The 15,475-nt window shown below is 40.6% G+C and overlaps 1 protein-coding gene across 1 annotated transcript in view; it reads left to right on the forward strand.

The window, feature by feature from the left end:
* LOC106020872 (olfactory receptor 10AD1) overlaps positions 1-15,475 on the forward strand; it is a 45,522-nt gene that overhangs the window by 4,601 nt on the left and 25,446 nt on the right. The window contains exon 3 of the mRNA XM_013111107.2: positions 4,272-4,438. Coding sequence (XP_012966561.2) covers positions 4,272-4,438 — 167 coding nt within the window. The remainder of the gene's footprint in view (positions 1-4,271; positions 4,439-15,475) is intronic.

Consider the following 15,475-nt stretch of genomic DNA (forward strand, 5'->3'; position numbering starts at 1 on the left):
TTTCTAATTATGTGTTTCTTTAATGACTGCTATTCTGACTGGAGTGAAGCAGAATCCCCATGTAGTTTTAATTTACATTTCTTTCATGGCTAGTGTGGTAGCCTGGCTTTTGAGAGGTAATGTTTTCATCTCTAAGGGCTCTGTGTTTATCTATTTGCTGATCTATTCAGCTCCATATGTGGTGATAGGCACTGTTCTGACTGAGAATAAGGCATTTGACAAGTCAGACATGTTTCCTGCTCTGAACTGACAAATCTCCAAGTGGGTTTCAGCATTTATCATAATCATCACACCAACAATGTTTCCTAGGTATTATTAAAACTCTCTTCTAGATAAGGAGAACTGAGGATCTGAAATATAGAGTAACTGTCTAAAAATCCCAAGACCAAGATTGACATTAGCAAGTTGGAAGAGTAGATGGCTTCTGATGTCCTTCCCCACACACATGTAGTGAACACCAACACACAGGAACATTCTCCCAAGAGAAAGACCAAGTCCAGCTAAAAACTTACACATTGGATGAGCGGGGAAAGATCTAAATCATACCAAGTAGAAAAATAACAAATATACTCTCTTGCTATCTCCCAAGCACAGCATCTTATAGTTGAAAACAAAATCACCAAATCCAGTCTCTTTCTGAGATACCAGGAGCTGGTATCCCACATGATGTTCAACCATTTATGAGGGAGCCAACTTTGCTCTGTGTGTGTGTGTGTGTGTGTGTGTGTGTGTGTGTGTGTGTGTGTGTGTGTGAAGGCAGGTGGATTTCTGTGTGTTTGAGGACAGTTTGGTTTACATAACAAGTTCCAGGACAGTCAGGGTTACACAGTGCGACCCTACCTCAAAACAACAAAACAAAATAAAATGTAATAAAAATGTTCTTACTTGGTTTTGAAAGAATTCCATATTTACTAAGAAGAGAATGGAAATACTGAAATGTCAAGGAAGAGTTCCCTGAACTTGCATTATATAACACACCATTCAGATTTAGGAGTGTTTTATAAATACTTTTCCTTCAAGTGTTCTAAACGGAGCAAAAAACACTCAATAAAACAAGCAAAATGCTTGGAATAACAATTGTAAATGCCATTTTCCTTATAGCATAAGTGGTTTCTAATGTACTCTTACATAGACACATAATTACTGTTAAACAGTTTTACTAGTAATAACAAAGTTAAGTAAGCTTAGACTTAAGTCACTGCCCCATATTCTAGGATTTAGCTATTGTCTTTGATAGTTTTTGGGCTTTTGGTTTTTACTACTGAAAGCATACTGCAGTGATTATCCTTCATCGCTCTTTGCCTACACATGTAGATCTCTTGGAACAAGTTTAGAAATCTGTGGCTGAAGAGTCTAGAAAAGTCAAGTTGCCTCCAAAAGGCCAAGATAATTGAAACTTCATCAGGCAGAGTTTTACTGCTTTAGTGTCCTCAATACCAGGGTTGAGCCAAGCAGGCATTGCTGCCACCCCTTAACCTCAGGACTATCAGCTGAACGAACCTCTTCTTTAGAGTCACCAGGCTTTATTGAATATTCGTTCTGTTATAGTGACATAAATCGGACCATACAATTGTTATTCACACCCTTCTCTGATTCTTTACCAAGCCATTTTTTCATAGGAACTCCTCACATTTGATGGGAAAGAAAAATGGTTATTTGTTGGCGTGTGCTTGTGACTAGTGCTTAGATATACAATTGCTCCATGGCTTATATAGCCAGTTTTGGAAAACACTAACTTTAGGCAAGATTGATGTGTTGTTGTAATGGAACAATACAAAAACATGAGCACTGTATGCACAGTAGAAATTAGGAGACATCAGTGTATCATTTCATGAGTTTCCATAAAAAGATTCCCTCATCCCCTGTAAGGTAACAGAGCTTAAAGAGACGGAGAATAATGTGAACAGATTTTACAGGGAATATACTCTATAGACAAGATCCATTAAATGCCCAGCAGGGGAGTTGCAAAATTATTAGCCCTATCACTCAATTAGGTATAATCAAGCTCCTGTGAAAATATTGAGGTAGACTTTATGTATGTGACTTTTGGAGATGCTATTGTGTAGAAGCTACCAGACTGATATTCATGGCAGCATGTGAGGTCCTTTGATACAAGAGAATGGTACTGGTGCTATCAGCAAAATGCTAAATCTCTCAGGCACTGGCAGAGTGTGACACTGTTGCACCCTGTGTTCTCAGTTTCTGAAGAAGGTGCTGGTGGATGGCAGCTGGCCACACCCTCACGTGTATCAGGTCTTTCTTTGTACTGCCAGCTCCTGAATAATGACATGGAGACTTTTCATTACTTCCGAAATCTTGGCCTTAGTTTAGGCTTGTTCCCAACTAGCTCTTAAAACTTAAATTAGCTCGTTTCTATTAATCTATGTTCTGTCACTTGGCTCATTACCTCAACACTGTAAGTCTGACTTTCACCTGAGATTCCTTCCTATAGTTCCTATCTCTGCCCAGAAATTCCACCTATCCTCTTCTGCCTAGCTATTGGCTGTTCATCTCTTTATTAGATCAATCAGAAGGTGCCTTAGGCAGGCAAGGAAGGACAGAGATGTACCTTCACACAGTGTGATCACCTATCCCACAGCACTCACTTCTCAAGCGATGGTCAAATCTGAGTTCTGAAGTTTAGTAGTTGAGGACAGTAACTCATGTATGGGTGTTCTGATAACATTTGATGTCCTATCACTTAGAGGATGGGAAAAATCATTCTTAGTTCTAGAATGTGGGATCTGATATCATGTTTTTGAAGGGAAAGAGAACACCCCCACACACACACAAACCATCATGTTAACAGACTAAATGTTTGGATCATTTCAAAACTATATTACAGAAACTCTGTGAGCATGTCTAAGCATAGGCAGGCAGGAACACTGGAAATTTCACAAAAATGACCAAATGCCCCTCTCTCCAGGCTAATGTGAGGGTTTGTTGCTGTTTTGCCTATTAGTTTTTTGCTCCGTGGTATTCCCAATCTCATAGATGACAGTTCAGATATCTAATCATAGACTGTCCTGCTTATTGCATTCCCACTTAGCACGAGCCCTATGTCCAAAACACTCTTTTCCCATCTTCTCACTGAGACACCTTCAGAGATTCCCCACAGTCTTCTCCCTCCATCCCTCCCTCCGTCCCTCCCTCCCTCCATCCCTCCCTCCATCCCTCCCTCCCTCTGCAATAAGAAGTAGGTATACCTTTGCTCTGGTATTGGAGGCATCTACACATTAGTCCTTTACTGTCAGGCATGAGAGGGATGTTTTCTCCTTGTTCTTGTGATCACCGGATCCTGTTTATGGTATTTTCTGTCATTGGTATGTTTCTTATTATACATTGTTGTTTTTTAAAAAATCTTCTCTTATGGTGGCTACTTAGCTTTACAATTTGTTTCTCTACCTTAGGGCATTTGTAAATCATTCCACGTTTTAATGTTTTAAAGTTCATCTCTGTAGCCCATCTGAATTTTAATTTTGCAGACAGATAATGGGTATTAAAGGAAAAGAGTTGGTGTTGCAAATCTAAACTACATCAGGAATTGTGTATAATTACTACTTAAATTATTTTACACTTACTTATTTGTGTGTTTTGTGTGTGGTGTTGGTGTGTGCAGTGTTGTATGGGTGTGGAGGTCAAAGGATAACTCTTCTTCCATGTGGGTCTTGGGGATCAAACTCAGATGGTCAAGTTCGACAGCAGGCTCCTTTACTAGCTGAGTGATCTTGGCAGCCCACAACTGCTATTTAGGGCTTGTCATGACCCCCTTACTCACCTCTGCAGCATGACTCACATTGTGTACACAGAGCACACATGGCAATAACCATCACTCTTTAGAACAATTTTCTTGAGAACCATCCTAGCATCCGCTGCTGCTGGAGAACCAATCCTGTGGTCATTGGCAAGGCAATAGATAGCTCTGGAGTTATATAGTTACACAGCTGTGTAACTGGGGCTGGAGTGGCTGGCTTGTCTAGTTTTGGAACATTACCTACTGGCATTGGCCCTTCACTCACTTGTTTAACAAGACCCAACAGCTTCTAACCCTTTGGGTCTGTCACTTTAGAGAGTTGCTGTAGGCATCTCCATAATGAATCTACTGAGACTCATTTAGCATCAAAGCAAAACTCAGGCTGCTCTTAATTGAGCCTAAGGAAATCTGCCCATGGAGATTTCCACATTTGCAACTTCTGGGAATGTCTGGGTAGCAACTGCTAATGAGGCCCTGAGAGCCTCTCCTTAAACCGCTTTCTTTCCCTCCCCAGTAGACCTATGTTATCCTCAGAGAAGTGGGGAGGAAAAGGAGCCCTGACTGGGCAGAGAGTAGCTGGGACTCAAGGGCCTCCTCAGACGACTACCTCAAGCACTGCTACCTGGCTTCCCCCGGGAGAAAAGTTCGGAAATACAAAGTCATTTCTGTGGACCTAACTAGCAGGTACCTGTGTGATTAAAGCTCTTATTTGAGATGGTTAAATATGGGAAAAGATTGAGTCATCTGTCTACCTTAGAAAGTAAGGCATATTGTTCATCTGGGCAAAGAATCTTTGCAGTGAGACTGGAAAACTGCAAAGCAGGTTGGGACTCTCTCCAAAAGGCTGACTAGCAGAGAAAGTATCCAGGGATCCAATTCATGAAGATCCCTCACCTGTACCCTTCACCTGCAAAGTCTTCACATCATCCCCTCATTCAAAACATCTCTGTTCTGTTGTGTACCAAGAGCATCGTGCTGGTGTCTATTGTGGGAAAGAGATGAATAACGATGGCCTTTGCCTTCAGATAGATAAAGCTCTAACAGGGTCAAATATTCATTGAAGACATCATAAGAAGACGAAAGGTATGTTAAGCCCAAGAAGGGAACACAGACAAGCAGAAATGGGAAGATGATCAGCAGTTGGGGACTATGCTCAATTTCCAATTTCTCTCCTGCCCAGGTCCACTGTCCTGGATCAGAATTGTTACCTTATTTAACCATTCAATCAATATGCCCCCACCCCCAAACCTACAAATTGCCAGGGCTAAGGCCAAGTGAGGATGTTTGAGAGCGACCAACCCAGAAAGGGCCCTTGCCTTTATGTAGCTTATACTCTAGTAAGGGAATAAGTAAACATATAATTCAGAGTGATGATAGACTAAAGTGAGTTAAGTAGAGGATGGCAGTGAACCAGATTGCAAATAAGAATTAGAGAAGGCCTGTTTTATAATGGGCTGGGAATTGCAGCTCATTGGAAAAGCATGTGCGTAGACCCCAGGTTCAGTATTTACCACCAAGGCAGGAGAGATGACTCAGCAGTTAACAGTGCTTGCTGCTTGTATTCAATACTTAAATGTAAGACCACAGTAATCAAGACTTTGAGATATTTTTAAACACATACACAAATAAAAATAAAGTTCTTAAAACTTTGGAACGTTCAGTTCTACCTGAGATGTCTTCATTGAACCTTTCCTCTCAAGACTCGGGAGCCTATGTAGAAGAGGAGGTAGAAAGATGATGAAATGACTTCTAGAAAACAGTGTCTTCCAGGCACAGCAAGACTGACGCACACATGAACTCACAGAGACAATGGCAGCACACATAGGATCTCACAGGCTCAAGCCAGACTGAGTCCCAGCACTGAGAGAAGGAAGTAGACACAGGGGCCCACCCCTAGCCAAGAAGTTATCTGCAGTTGACAGCCATCGGCAAAGGGGAAATTTGTTTTCTCCAGTGGAGTGTCACTGGGTATGCCAATCACACTCCAGGACAGGCCCCATATCTAGGAATAGTTGGAGAACACAAAATTAACTCCCTGTTTTTTTTTCTTTTGGGGGGGAGTGGGCCTTTTTGTTTAGTTTAGTTTTGTTTTGGTCTTTTTTATCTTATATAGAACGAACAGAAAATTAGGTTGGTAGAGAGGTGGAGAAGAGCTGGGGGAGGAGGAAAATGTTCAAAATATATTGTCTAACATAATTAAAACTATAAAAGAAGGGTATGAAGTTAGGAAGAAGATATGATGGGGAGTCCTGGAAAGAGTAGGGGTGGGAAGTAAGGGGTAAATATGATGGAATTTTCAAAGAATGAATAAGAGTAAAAATAAAAGAAAAATTTTAGGGTGGATAGCAATTAAGAAATACACCTGGCACTGGCCACTGTACTCTCCACACATGCATGCAGACATGTGCATGCATACCTGTATACACACATACACACAGACAGAAAGAAACCCAGCTTGAATCAGAACTTCTAAAACTTTAGAAAAATAGAGGAAAATGAAGTCAATTAACCCAAACAAAGGAATATAACAAAAAAGACAAATGTGATCTTAAATATAAAGATAAAATTACAAGTTGCCTCGGGTTTAATGGAGCTAAAAAATGCAATGGGAATAAGAAAGCAGCCAACAAAACAGAAATAAAGCAAAAAACCACTGTAAACATAAGGGGTTAATTAACTGGGGGGGAAGATGGAAGAACTCAACACACAGGTAGTTAAGAGTCTCAGAAGATAATGTACAAATGGCCAATAAACATGAAAAACGGTCAACATCTATAGCCATCAGGGAAATAGAAATTAAACAACACTGAGGTCCTAAATCAACCCAGTAAGAATGGCTGCAAATAAGAAAAAAATAATAGTCAAATGCCAGGAGGACGTGGGGAAAGAGAACACTCATATGCTGGGAATGAAAATGTGTGGTGACATCTTGATTGTACAAATAAAGCCTGTCTGAAGGTCAGAGAATGGAGCTTGCCACTAACTAACCATAGAAGTCTGGAGGTCTGTACAGACAGACAGGAAGTGAGGTAGCTGGGTGGTAACAGGATATAAGTAGGGAGAAACAGAAACTCATTTTCTTGTCTGCTGAAACACTAAGGAGGTAAGGTGTGGCCATAGCTTGCTCCTTCTCTCTGATCTCTCAACTTTTTCCTCTATATCTGACTCTGGATTTTTATTACTTAGACCAATTAAGGACTCCATTTATATTTTGACACCCAACATGGGGCAAGAATTTCCATGTAAAACCTGACAAAAGCTTTAAAAATGCTCTAAATACACAGAAACTTCCATCTACAATAATGATCAGTCCTGCCACTGACTGGGAGTGCAGTGTGAAGGTTCCTCAACATGCAAAAAGTAGAACTCCCATAAGATCCATTTGTACCACTCCTGAGTGTGTGTACCTGAAGGACTAAAGCAACATACCATAGAGATGCTTAGACGTGTACTCAAATTATCCAAGTGTGGAATCAGTCCAAATGCCCATTGACAAATAAAAAAATGTAATATATGCACACAATAGAGATTTTAAAAGTCACAAAGGAGGAAACTAGTGGATCCAGGGAGACCAGGGGACCAGCTGTTTTGAGACCAGGAAACCAGAGGATCCAGGGAGACCAGGGGACCAGCTGTTCCAGCCGGACCAGGTACAACAGGCCCGGCATAGGGGCCTGTGTTCCAGTGCCTGGGGATTGCCTGAGAACTGCACAGAGCTTCCAATCCTGGCAGGATCCAAACACCCCAGACTCCAGGACTTCTTTCCCACCAACGAGACCAGAAAACTAGCAGATCCAGGGAGACCAGGGGACCAGCAGTTCTGGCAGGACCAGGTAAAACAGACCCTGCATCTGGGCCTGTGTTCCAGTGCATGGGGATCGCCTGGGAACTGCACAGAGCTTCGAATCCTGGCAGGATCCAAACACCCCAGACTCCAGGTCTTCTCTCCCACCAACGAAACGAGGAAACCAGCGGATCCAGCAAAAGGTCCAGGGGACCAGGTAGGAGGCTAAGCACCCCAGATTCCTGGTCTTCTTCTCCACCCAGGGGACCAGAAGGAGGACAAGAACTAGAAGAACTACCAGATTATTGGACTTGCTAGCACCCACCAAAAGGGAACTCTGGTCCCCTAACCACCAGACCAGTAAGGGGCTCTTTCTGCACCCACTAGAAGAAGAGATGGGAAAGAGACAATACAAAAACACACTCAGCAACAGAAAAACAAATATAACATTGCCAGATTCTAGAGACTCCACACCAGCAAGACTCCAACATTCCAATGCAAATGAAGCAGAAGGGAATGACCTTAAAACCACTTTCATGAAAATGATAGAGGCCCTGAAAGAGGATATAGGAAAATCCCTCAAAGAAATGGAAGAAAAAACAAACCAAAAAATGCAAGAAATGGAAGAAAAAACAAACAGAAAAATGTAAGAAATGGAAGAAACAAAGCAAAAAAAGCAGGAAATGGAAGAAAAAACAAAGCAAAAAATGAAAGAAATGGAAGAAGAAACAAACCAAAAAAGGCAGGAAATGGAAGAAAAAACAAACCAAAGAAGACAAGAACTGGAAGAAAAAGCAAACCAAAAACTGCAAGAAATGGAAGAAAAAGCAAACCAAAAAATGAAGGAAATAGAAGAAATAACAAACCAAAAAATTCATAAAAAGCAACAATGGACAAAAAGATAAAAAGAAAATTGCAAGAAACAATGCAAACAGTGCAAGGCTTGAAAACTGAAATAGAGACAATAAGGAAAACACAGTCTGAAGAAAGGCAGAAAATAGAAAAGCTAGGCAAACGGTCAGGTACTACGGATACAAGCATTACCAACAGAATACAAGAGATGGAAGAGAGAATCTCAGGTGTTGAAGATACACTAGGAGAAATGGATTCATCAACCAAAGAAAATCTTAAGTCCAACAAATCCTTAACACAAAACATCCAGGAAATATGGGACACCCTGAAAAGACCAAACATAAGAATAATAGGTATAGAAGAAGGAGAAGAAAACCACCTCAAAGGGGCAGAAAATATATTAAAATCATAGAAGAAAACTTTCCCAACCTTAAGAAAGACATGCCAATGAAGGTACAAGAAGCTTACAGAATACCAAATAGAGTGGATCACAAAAAAGTCCCCTCGCCACATAATAATCAAGACCCCAAATATACAGAATAAAGAAAGAATTTTAAGAGTAGCTAAGGAAAAAGGCCAAGTAACATATAAAGGCAGACCTATCAGAATTACACGTGACTTCTCCATGGAAACTCTGAAAGCCAGAAGGTCCTGGATAGATATTCTACCAACACTAAGAGACCATGGATGCCAGCCCAGACTACTATACCCGGCAAAGCTCTCAATCACTATAGATGGAGAAAACAAGATATTCCATGACAAAACTAGATTCAAGCAATACGTATCCACTAACACAGCCCTACAGAAAGTTTTGGAAGGAAAAATCCAACCCAAGGAAATTAACTACAACCAGAAAAACATAGGCATTAGAGAATCCCTCTCTACCAACAGCCAAAAGAACAAAGGGGTGAAATTCCACACATAATTCCACCAACAACAACCATTCCAAATCAAAGAAGAATGAGCAATCAATGGTCATTAATATCCCTCAACATTAATGGCCTTAACTCACCCATAAAAAAACACAGGCTAGCAGAATGGATTCAAAGATAGAACCCATCCTTCTGTTGCAGAAACACACCTCACCCTCAAAGACAGACATTACCTGAGAGTTAAAGGTTGGGAAAATTTTTCCAATCAAATGGACCTAAAAGCAGGGGTAGCAATCCTAATATCTAATAAATTAGACTTTAAAATAAAATCAATCAAAAGAGATGAAAGAGGTCATTACATACTCATCACAGGCAAAATCCACCAAGATGAAGTGTCTATCCTGAACATCTATGCCCCAAATACAAAGGCATCCACATTTGTAAAAGAAACATTACTAAAACTTGAATCACATATAAAGCCCCACACACTTATAGTGGGAGATTTCAACACACCACTCTCACCACTAGACAGGAATACCAGACAGAAACTCAACAAAGAAGCAAAGGGTATAATAGAAGTAATAGCCCAACTAGGATTAACAGACATCTATAGAACATTTCATCCATGTAAAAAATAATATACCTTCTTTTCACCACCACATGGAACCTTCTCAAAAATCAACCACATACTTGGCAACATATCCAACCTCAGCAGCTTCAAAAAAATTGGAATAACTCCATGCATCTTATCAGACCACCATGCTTTAAAATTAGAATTCAACAACAACACAAATTGCAGAAAACCTACAAACTCGTGGAAATTGAATAATGCACAACTGCCCCATTCCTGGGTCAAAGAAGAAATAAAAAAAGAAATTAAAGACTTCCTTGAATTCAATGAGAATGAAGACACAACATACCCAAACCTATGGGACACTTTGAAAGTAGTGCTATGGGGGAAGTTCATAGCACTAAGTGCCCACATGAAGAAACTGGAGAACAGTTATACTAGAGAATTAACAGCACAGCTGAAAGCTCTAGAACACAAAGAAGCAAACTCCCCCAGGAGGAGTAGACGCTAGGAAATAATCAAATTGAGGGCTGAAATCAATAAAGTAGAAACTAGGAAAGCAATACAAATAATCAATGCAACAAGAGTTGGTTCTTTGAGAAAATCAACAAGATAGACAAACCTTTGTCCAAACTTACCAAACAGCAGAGAGTGAACATGAAAATTAACAAAATCAGAAATGAAAAAGGGGGACATAACAACGGACTCTGAGGAAATTCAGAGAATCATCAGGTCATACTTTGAAAACCTGTACTCCACAAAATTCGAAAATGTAAAGGGAATGGACGACTTCCTGGATAGCTATCACTTGCCAAAATTAAATCAAGAACAGATAAGCAATTTAAATAGACCTATAACCCCTATGGAAATAGAAGCAGTCATCAAAAGTCTCCCAACCAAAAAAAGCCCAGGTCCAGATGGCCTCAGTGCAGAATTCTACCAGAAATTCAAAGAACAGCTTATACCAATTCTTCTCAAAGTATTCCATGCAATAGAAGCAGAAGGGTCTTTGCCAAACTCTTTCTACTAGGCTTCAATAACCTTGATCCCCAAGCCACACAAAGACACAACTAAGAAAGAGAACTTCAGACCAATATCCCTCATGAAGACTGATGCAAAAATACTCAATAAAATACTGGCAAATCGGATCCAGGAACACATCAAAACAATCATCCACCACGATCAAGTAGGTTTCATCCCAGGGATGCAGGGATGGTTCAACATATGAAAATCCATCAACGTAATCCACCATATAAACAAGCTGAAAAACAAAAATCACATGATCATCTCACTAGATGCTGAAAAAGCCTTTGACAAAATCCAACACCCCTTCATGATAAAGGTCTTGGAGAGATCTGAGATAACAGGAACATACTTAAACATAATAAAAGCTATATACAGTAAAGCAACAGCCAACATCAAACTAAATGGACAGAAACTCAACGCAATTCCTCTAAAATCAGGAACAAGACAAGGATGTCCACTCTCTCCATACCTTTTCAACATTGTACTTGAAGTTCTAGCCATTTCCATACGACAACAAAAGGGGATCAAGGGGATACAAATTGGGAAGGAAGAGGTCAAACTTTCACTGTTTGCAGATGATATGATAGTTTACATAAATGACCCAAAGAACTCTACCAGGGAACTCTTACAGCTGATTAACACCTTCAGCAAAGTGGCAGGCTACAAAATCAAGTCAAGAAAATCAGTAGCCCTATTATATACAGATGATAAAAGGGCTGAGAAAGAAATCAGAGAAACATCACCCTTTACAATTGCCACAAACAACATAAAATATCTTGGGGTAATGGTAACCAAACAAGTGAAAGACCTGTATCGCAAGAACTTTGAATCTTTAAAGAAAGAAATTAAAGAAGCCCTCAGAAAATGGAAAGATCTCCCATACTCTTGAATAGGTAGGATCAATGTAGTAAAAATGGCAATCCTGCCAAAAGCAATCTACAGATTCAATGCAATACCCATTAAAATCCCAGCACAATTCTTCACAGACCTTGAGAAAACAACAATCAATTTTGTATGGAAAAACAAAAGACCCAGGATAGCCAAAACAACCCTGTTCAACAAGGCAACGTCCGGAGGCATCACCATCCCTGACTTCAAGCTCTATTATAGAGCTATAGTCCTGAAAACAGCTTGGTATTGGCACAAAAATAGACAGGTAGACCAATGGAATCCAATTGTAAACCCTGATATTAACCCACACACATATGAATATCTGATCTTGGACAAAGAAGCTAAAAATATACAATGGAATAAAGAAAGCATCTTCAACAAATGGTGCTGGCATGTAGAAGAATGCGGATAGATCCATGTTTATCACCGTGCACAAAACTTAAGTCCAAATGGATCAAAGACCTCAACATAAATCCAGCCACACTGAATCTCTTAGAAGATAAAGTGGGTGGTACCCTTGAACGAATTGGTACAGGAGACAGCTTCCTGAACATAACACTAGTAGCACAGACAGTGAGATCAACAATTAATAAATGGGACCTCCTGAAACTGAGAAGCTTCTGTAAGGCAAAGGACACAGTCAGCAAGACAAAAAGGCAGCCAACAGAATGGGAAAAAATATTCACTAACTCCACATCTGACAGAGCGTTGATCTCCAAAATTTACAAAGAACTCAAGAAGCAAGTCTCCAAAACACCAAAGGATCTAATTAAAAAGTGGGCTGCAGAACTAAATAGAGCATTTTGAATAGAGGAGTCTAAAATGGCTGAGAGGCACTTGAGAAAGTGCTCAACATCCTTAGCCATCCGGGAAATGCAAACCAAAACAACTCTGAGATACCATCTCACTCCTGTCAGAATCGCTAAAATCAAAAACACCAAGGACAGTTTATGCTGGAGAGGATGTGGTGAAAGGGGAACACTCCTCCATTGCTGGTGGGAGTGCCAACTTGTTCAGCCACTTTGGAAATCAGTATGGAGATTCCTCAGTAAAATGGGAATAAACCTACCAGAAGACCCAGCAACTCCACTCTTAGGCATATATCCAAAAGATGCCCATTCATACAACAAGGATGTCTGTTCCACTATGTTCATAGCAGCATTATTTGTAATAGCCAGAACTTGGAAGCAACCTAGATGCCCCTCAACCAAAAAGTGGATAGAGAAAATGTGGTACATTTACACAATGGAGTACTATTCAGCAGAAAAAAACAATGGATTTGCAGGCAAATGGATGACACTAGGAGAAACCATCCTGAGTGAGGTAACCCAGTCACAAAAAGAGAAACATGGCATGTACTCTCTCATATATGGATTTTAGACATAGATCTGGGGAGTGCCAGCCTACAATCCCATGGCCAGAGAATCTGGGAAACAGAACCTTCATTCAGCAGCTGATGGAAGAAGACGCCGACTCCCACGGCTAAGCGCAGAGCTGAACTCAAGAAAGCCAGTAACAGAGAGGGAGGACTGATGACCAAAGGGATTAAGACTGGGCTGGTTCAATCCCCAGAAACAGCTGACCTGACAAGGGTTAACTCTTGAATCCCAGGCTGATGCCTGGTAATCCAGCATGGGACTGATCAAGACCCCCCTGAATGGTGGTGTCAGTGAGGAGGCCTAGGTAATCTATTGAGCCTTGGGCAGTAGATCAGTATTCATCCCGAGTATACACATTGACTTTGGACTCCCATCCAACAATGTGAGATGCACTCTCACCCTGAACTCTTGGGGGGAGGGTCTGGGCCCTGCCCTGGATGAAATGACAGACTGTGGACACCCCCATGGAGGGCCTCACCCTCCCTGGGGAAATGAGGGGATATTGGGGGGACTGGGTGGAGGGCACGGGAGGAGAGGAAGGAAAGGGAGAGGGACCTGGAACTGACTTGTGAAGCAACCTTGTTTCTAATCTAAATTTAAACTTAAAAATAAATGATAAAAAATATTTTAAAAAAACAAAAAAGTAACAAAGAAGAACCGATGGAACAAGGTAACTCCATCTTAATATTAAAAGCCATCTTATTACAAGGTCAAAATAAGTTCATTACTATTTTCTGTTATCCACACCCTATAATCTATCCTCCACCCTGATAAGGTGTTCTGCCAAATAATTTTGAGATGTTCTATCAAGTTCTTATGTAATCAAAAACCCTTGTAAATACCTTAGCCAAACAGTTTTTGGATTTATATAAACCCCACTTTCTCCTATGTTCAATTCTTTCAAAGCCTGTTTTAGGGAGATAACCCTGTCTGAAAGAAAATAAAACTTGCTTAACTTGACCAAAAATTTGGACAATGGTCTTTATTCTCATTTGGTGGGATTGACAGAACAAAATCCTCTGGTTTGTAGAAAAATTGGACTCAGACAAATATCACTTACTGATTTCTAGTTTTCACACACACACACACACACACCAACACACTTATTAGAAATTTTTAAACAACTCTCCCCTCTAGGAAATACTTTTGCTCTTTTAAAGTAACTCCAAGATGACAAGAGTTATACAACCAAAATAAATAATTAAAAAATAATTAGAAGAACTGGAGAGATGGCTCAGCAGTTAAGAGCACTGACTGTTCTCTCAGAGGTCCTGAGTTCAATTCCCAGCAGCCACATGGTGGTTCACAACCATCGATAATGAGATCTGGTGCCCTCTTCTGGTGTGCAGGCATATATGTAGGCAGAATTCTGTATACATAATAAAAAAGTAAGTCTTTAAAAAATAATTAGAGAATTTGTGAAATGCATCTAAAGTAGTAATTAGAGAAAATTTTATGCCTTAAATGCTTAACAACGTGAAAGAATAAACAAATACATCAACTGAATTCAAGAGGCTAGAACAATAAATAAAAGGAAATGAGCTTAAGAAATAAAGTTAAAGGTAAAAAATTAATGAATTAATGCACTTCCCAGCTCAGTCCTGAAGCCCTGACTGGGGAATGAAGAAGGAACAGACACACAAACACAGGTACAGAAAGCTGACATGAGGTTGGTGGGCTGTGCTTGCTCTGATGGAGCAGAACCAACAAAGTGAAGTACCAGGAACCTTGGCACTTCTGTTTGTTTTGGCACACACTGCCATCATTCCCACTTGGACCAGAAGAAGGCTTTGCTGTCACTCTGAGCCTGACTCCAGGGAGCCGGGGAGGAGCTGGGAGGAGACATAGCCGCTCCCGTGGCCTTGAGGGATTGGGATCCTTGACACGATTGTTCCTGTGACAAGCAGTGCATATTGACTCAAGACCTTGCATAGTCCTTTACATACTCACTCATGGCTTCCTCTGCTCCCCACAGTAAGGAAAGGAGGCATTTAAAAACCTTGACCGTCTGTCAGGGTTCGCCATAGAAACAGAAGCCTCAGAATGAATGTGTATTGAAGAGTGGGTTTATTGGGTTGGCTCACATCGCAGGGCTGGGTTAGCACACTGCAGAGACTCAGTTTACTGTTTGAACACCAGGCTGGAAGTCTCAGCAGTTCCAGTCTGGCCCTGAAGATCTGGAGGACTCCTGGAGAGCTGCTGGTCTTCAATCCATGCTGAAATGCCAAAGAATCTGGAAGAAGCTGGGTTCTAGTGTCAAAGGAACAGAACAAAGAATTCAGGAAGACATCTACTGTAACTGGTTAACTTACTTTAACAAAAGATCAAGCCATTTCATTGGGGAAA

This window comes from Mesocricetus auratus, unplaced genomic scaffold, assembly GCF_017639785.1.
Source record: "Mesocricetus auratus isolate SY011 unplaced genomic scaffold, BCM_Maur_2.0 Super-Scaffold_100010, whole genome shotgun sequence".
Lineage (NCBI taxonomy): Eukaryota > Metazoa > Chordata > Mammalia > Rodentia > Cricetidae > Mesocricetus > Mesocricetus auratus.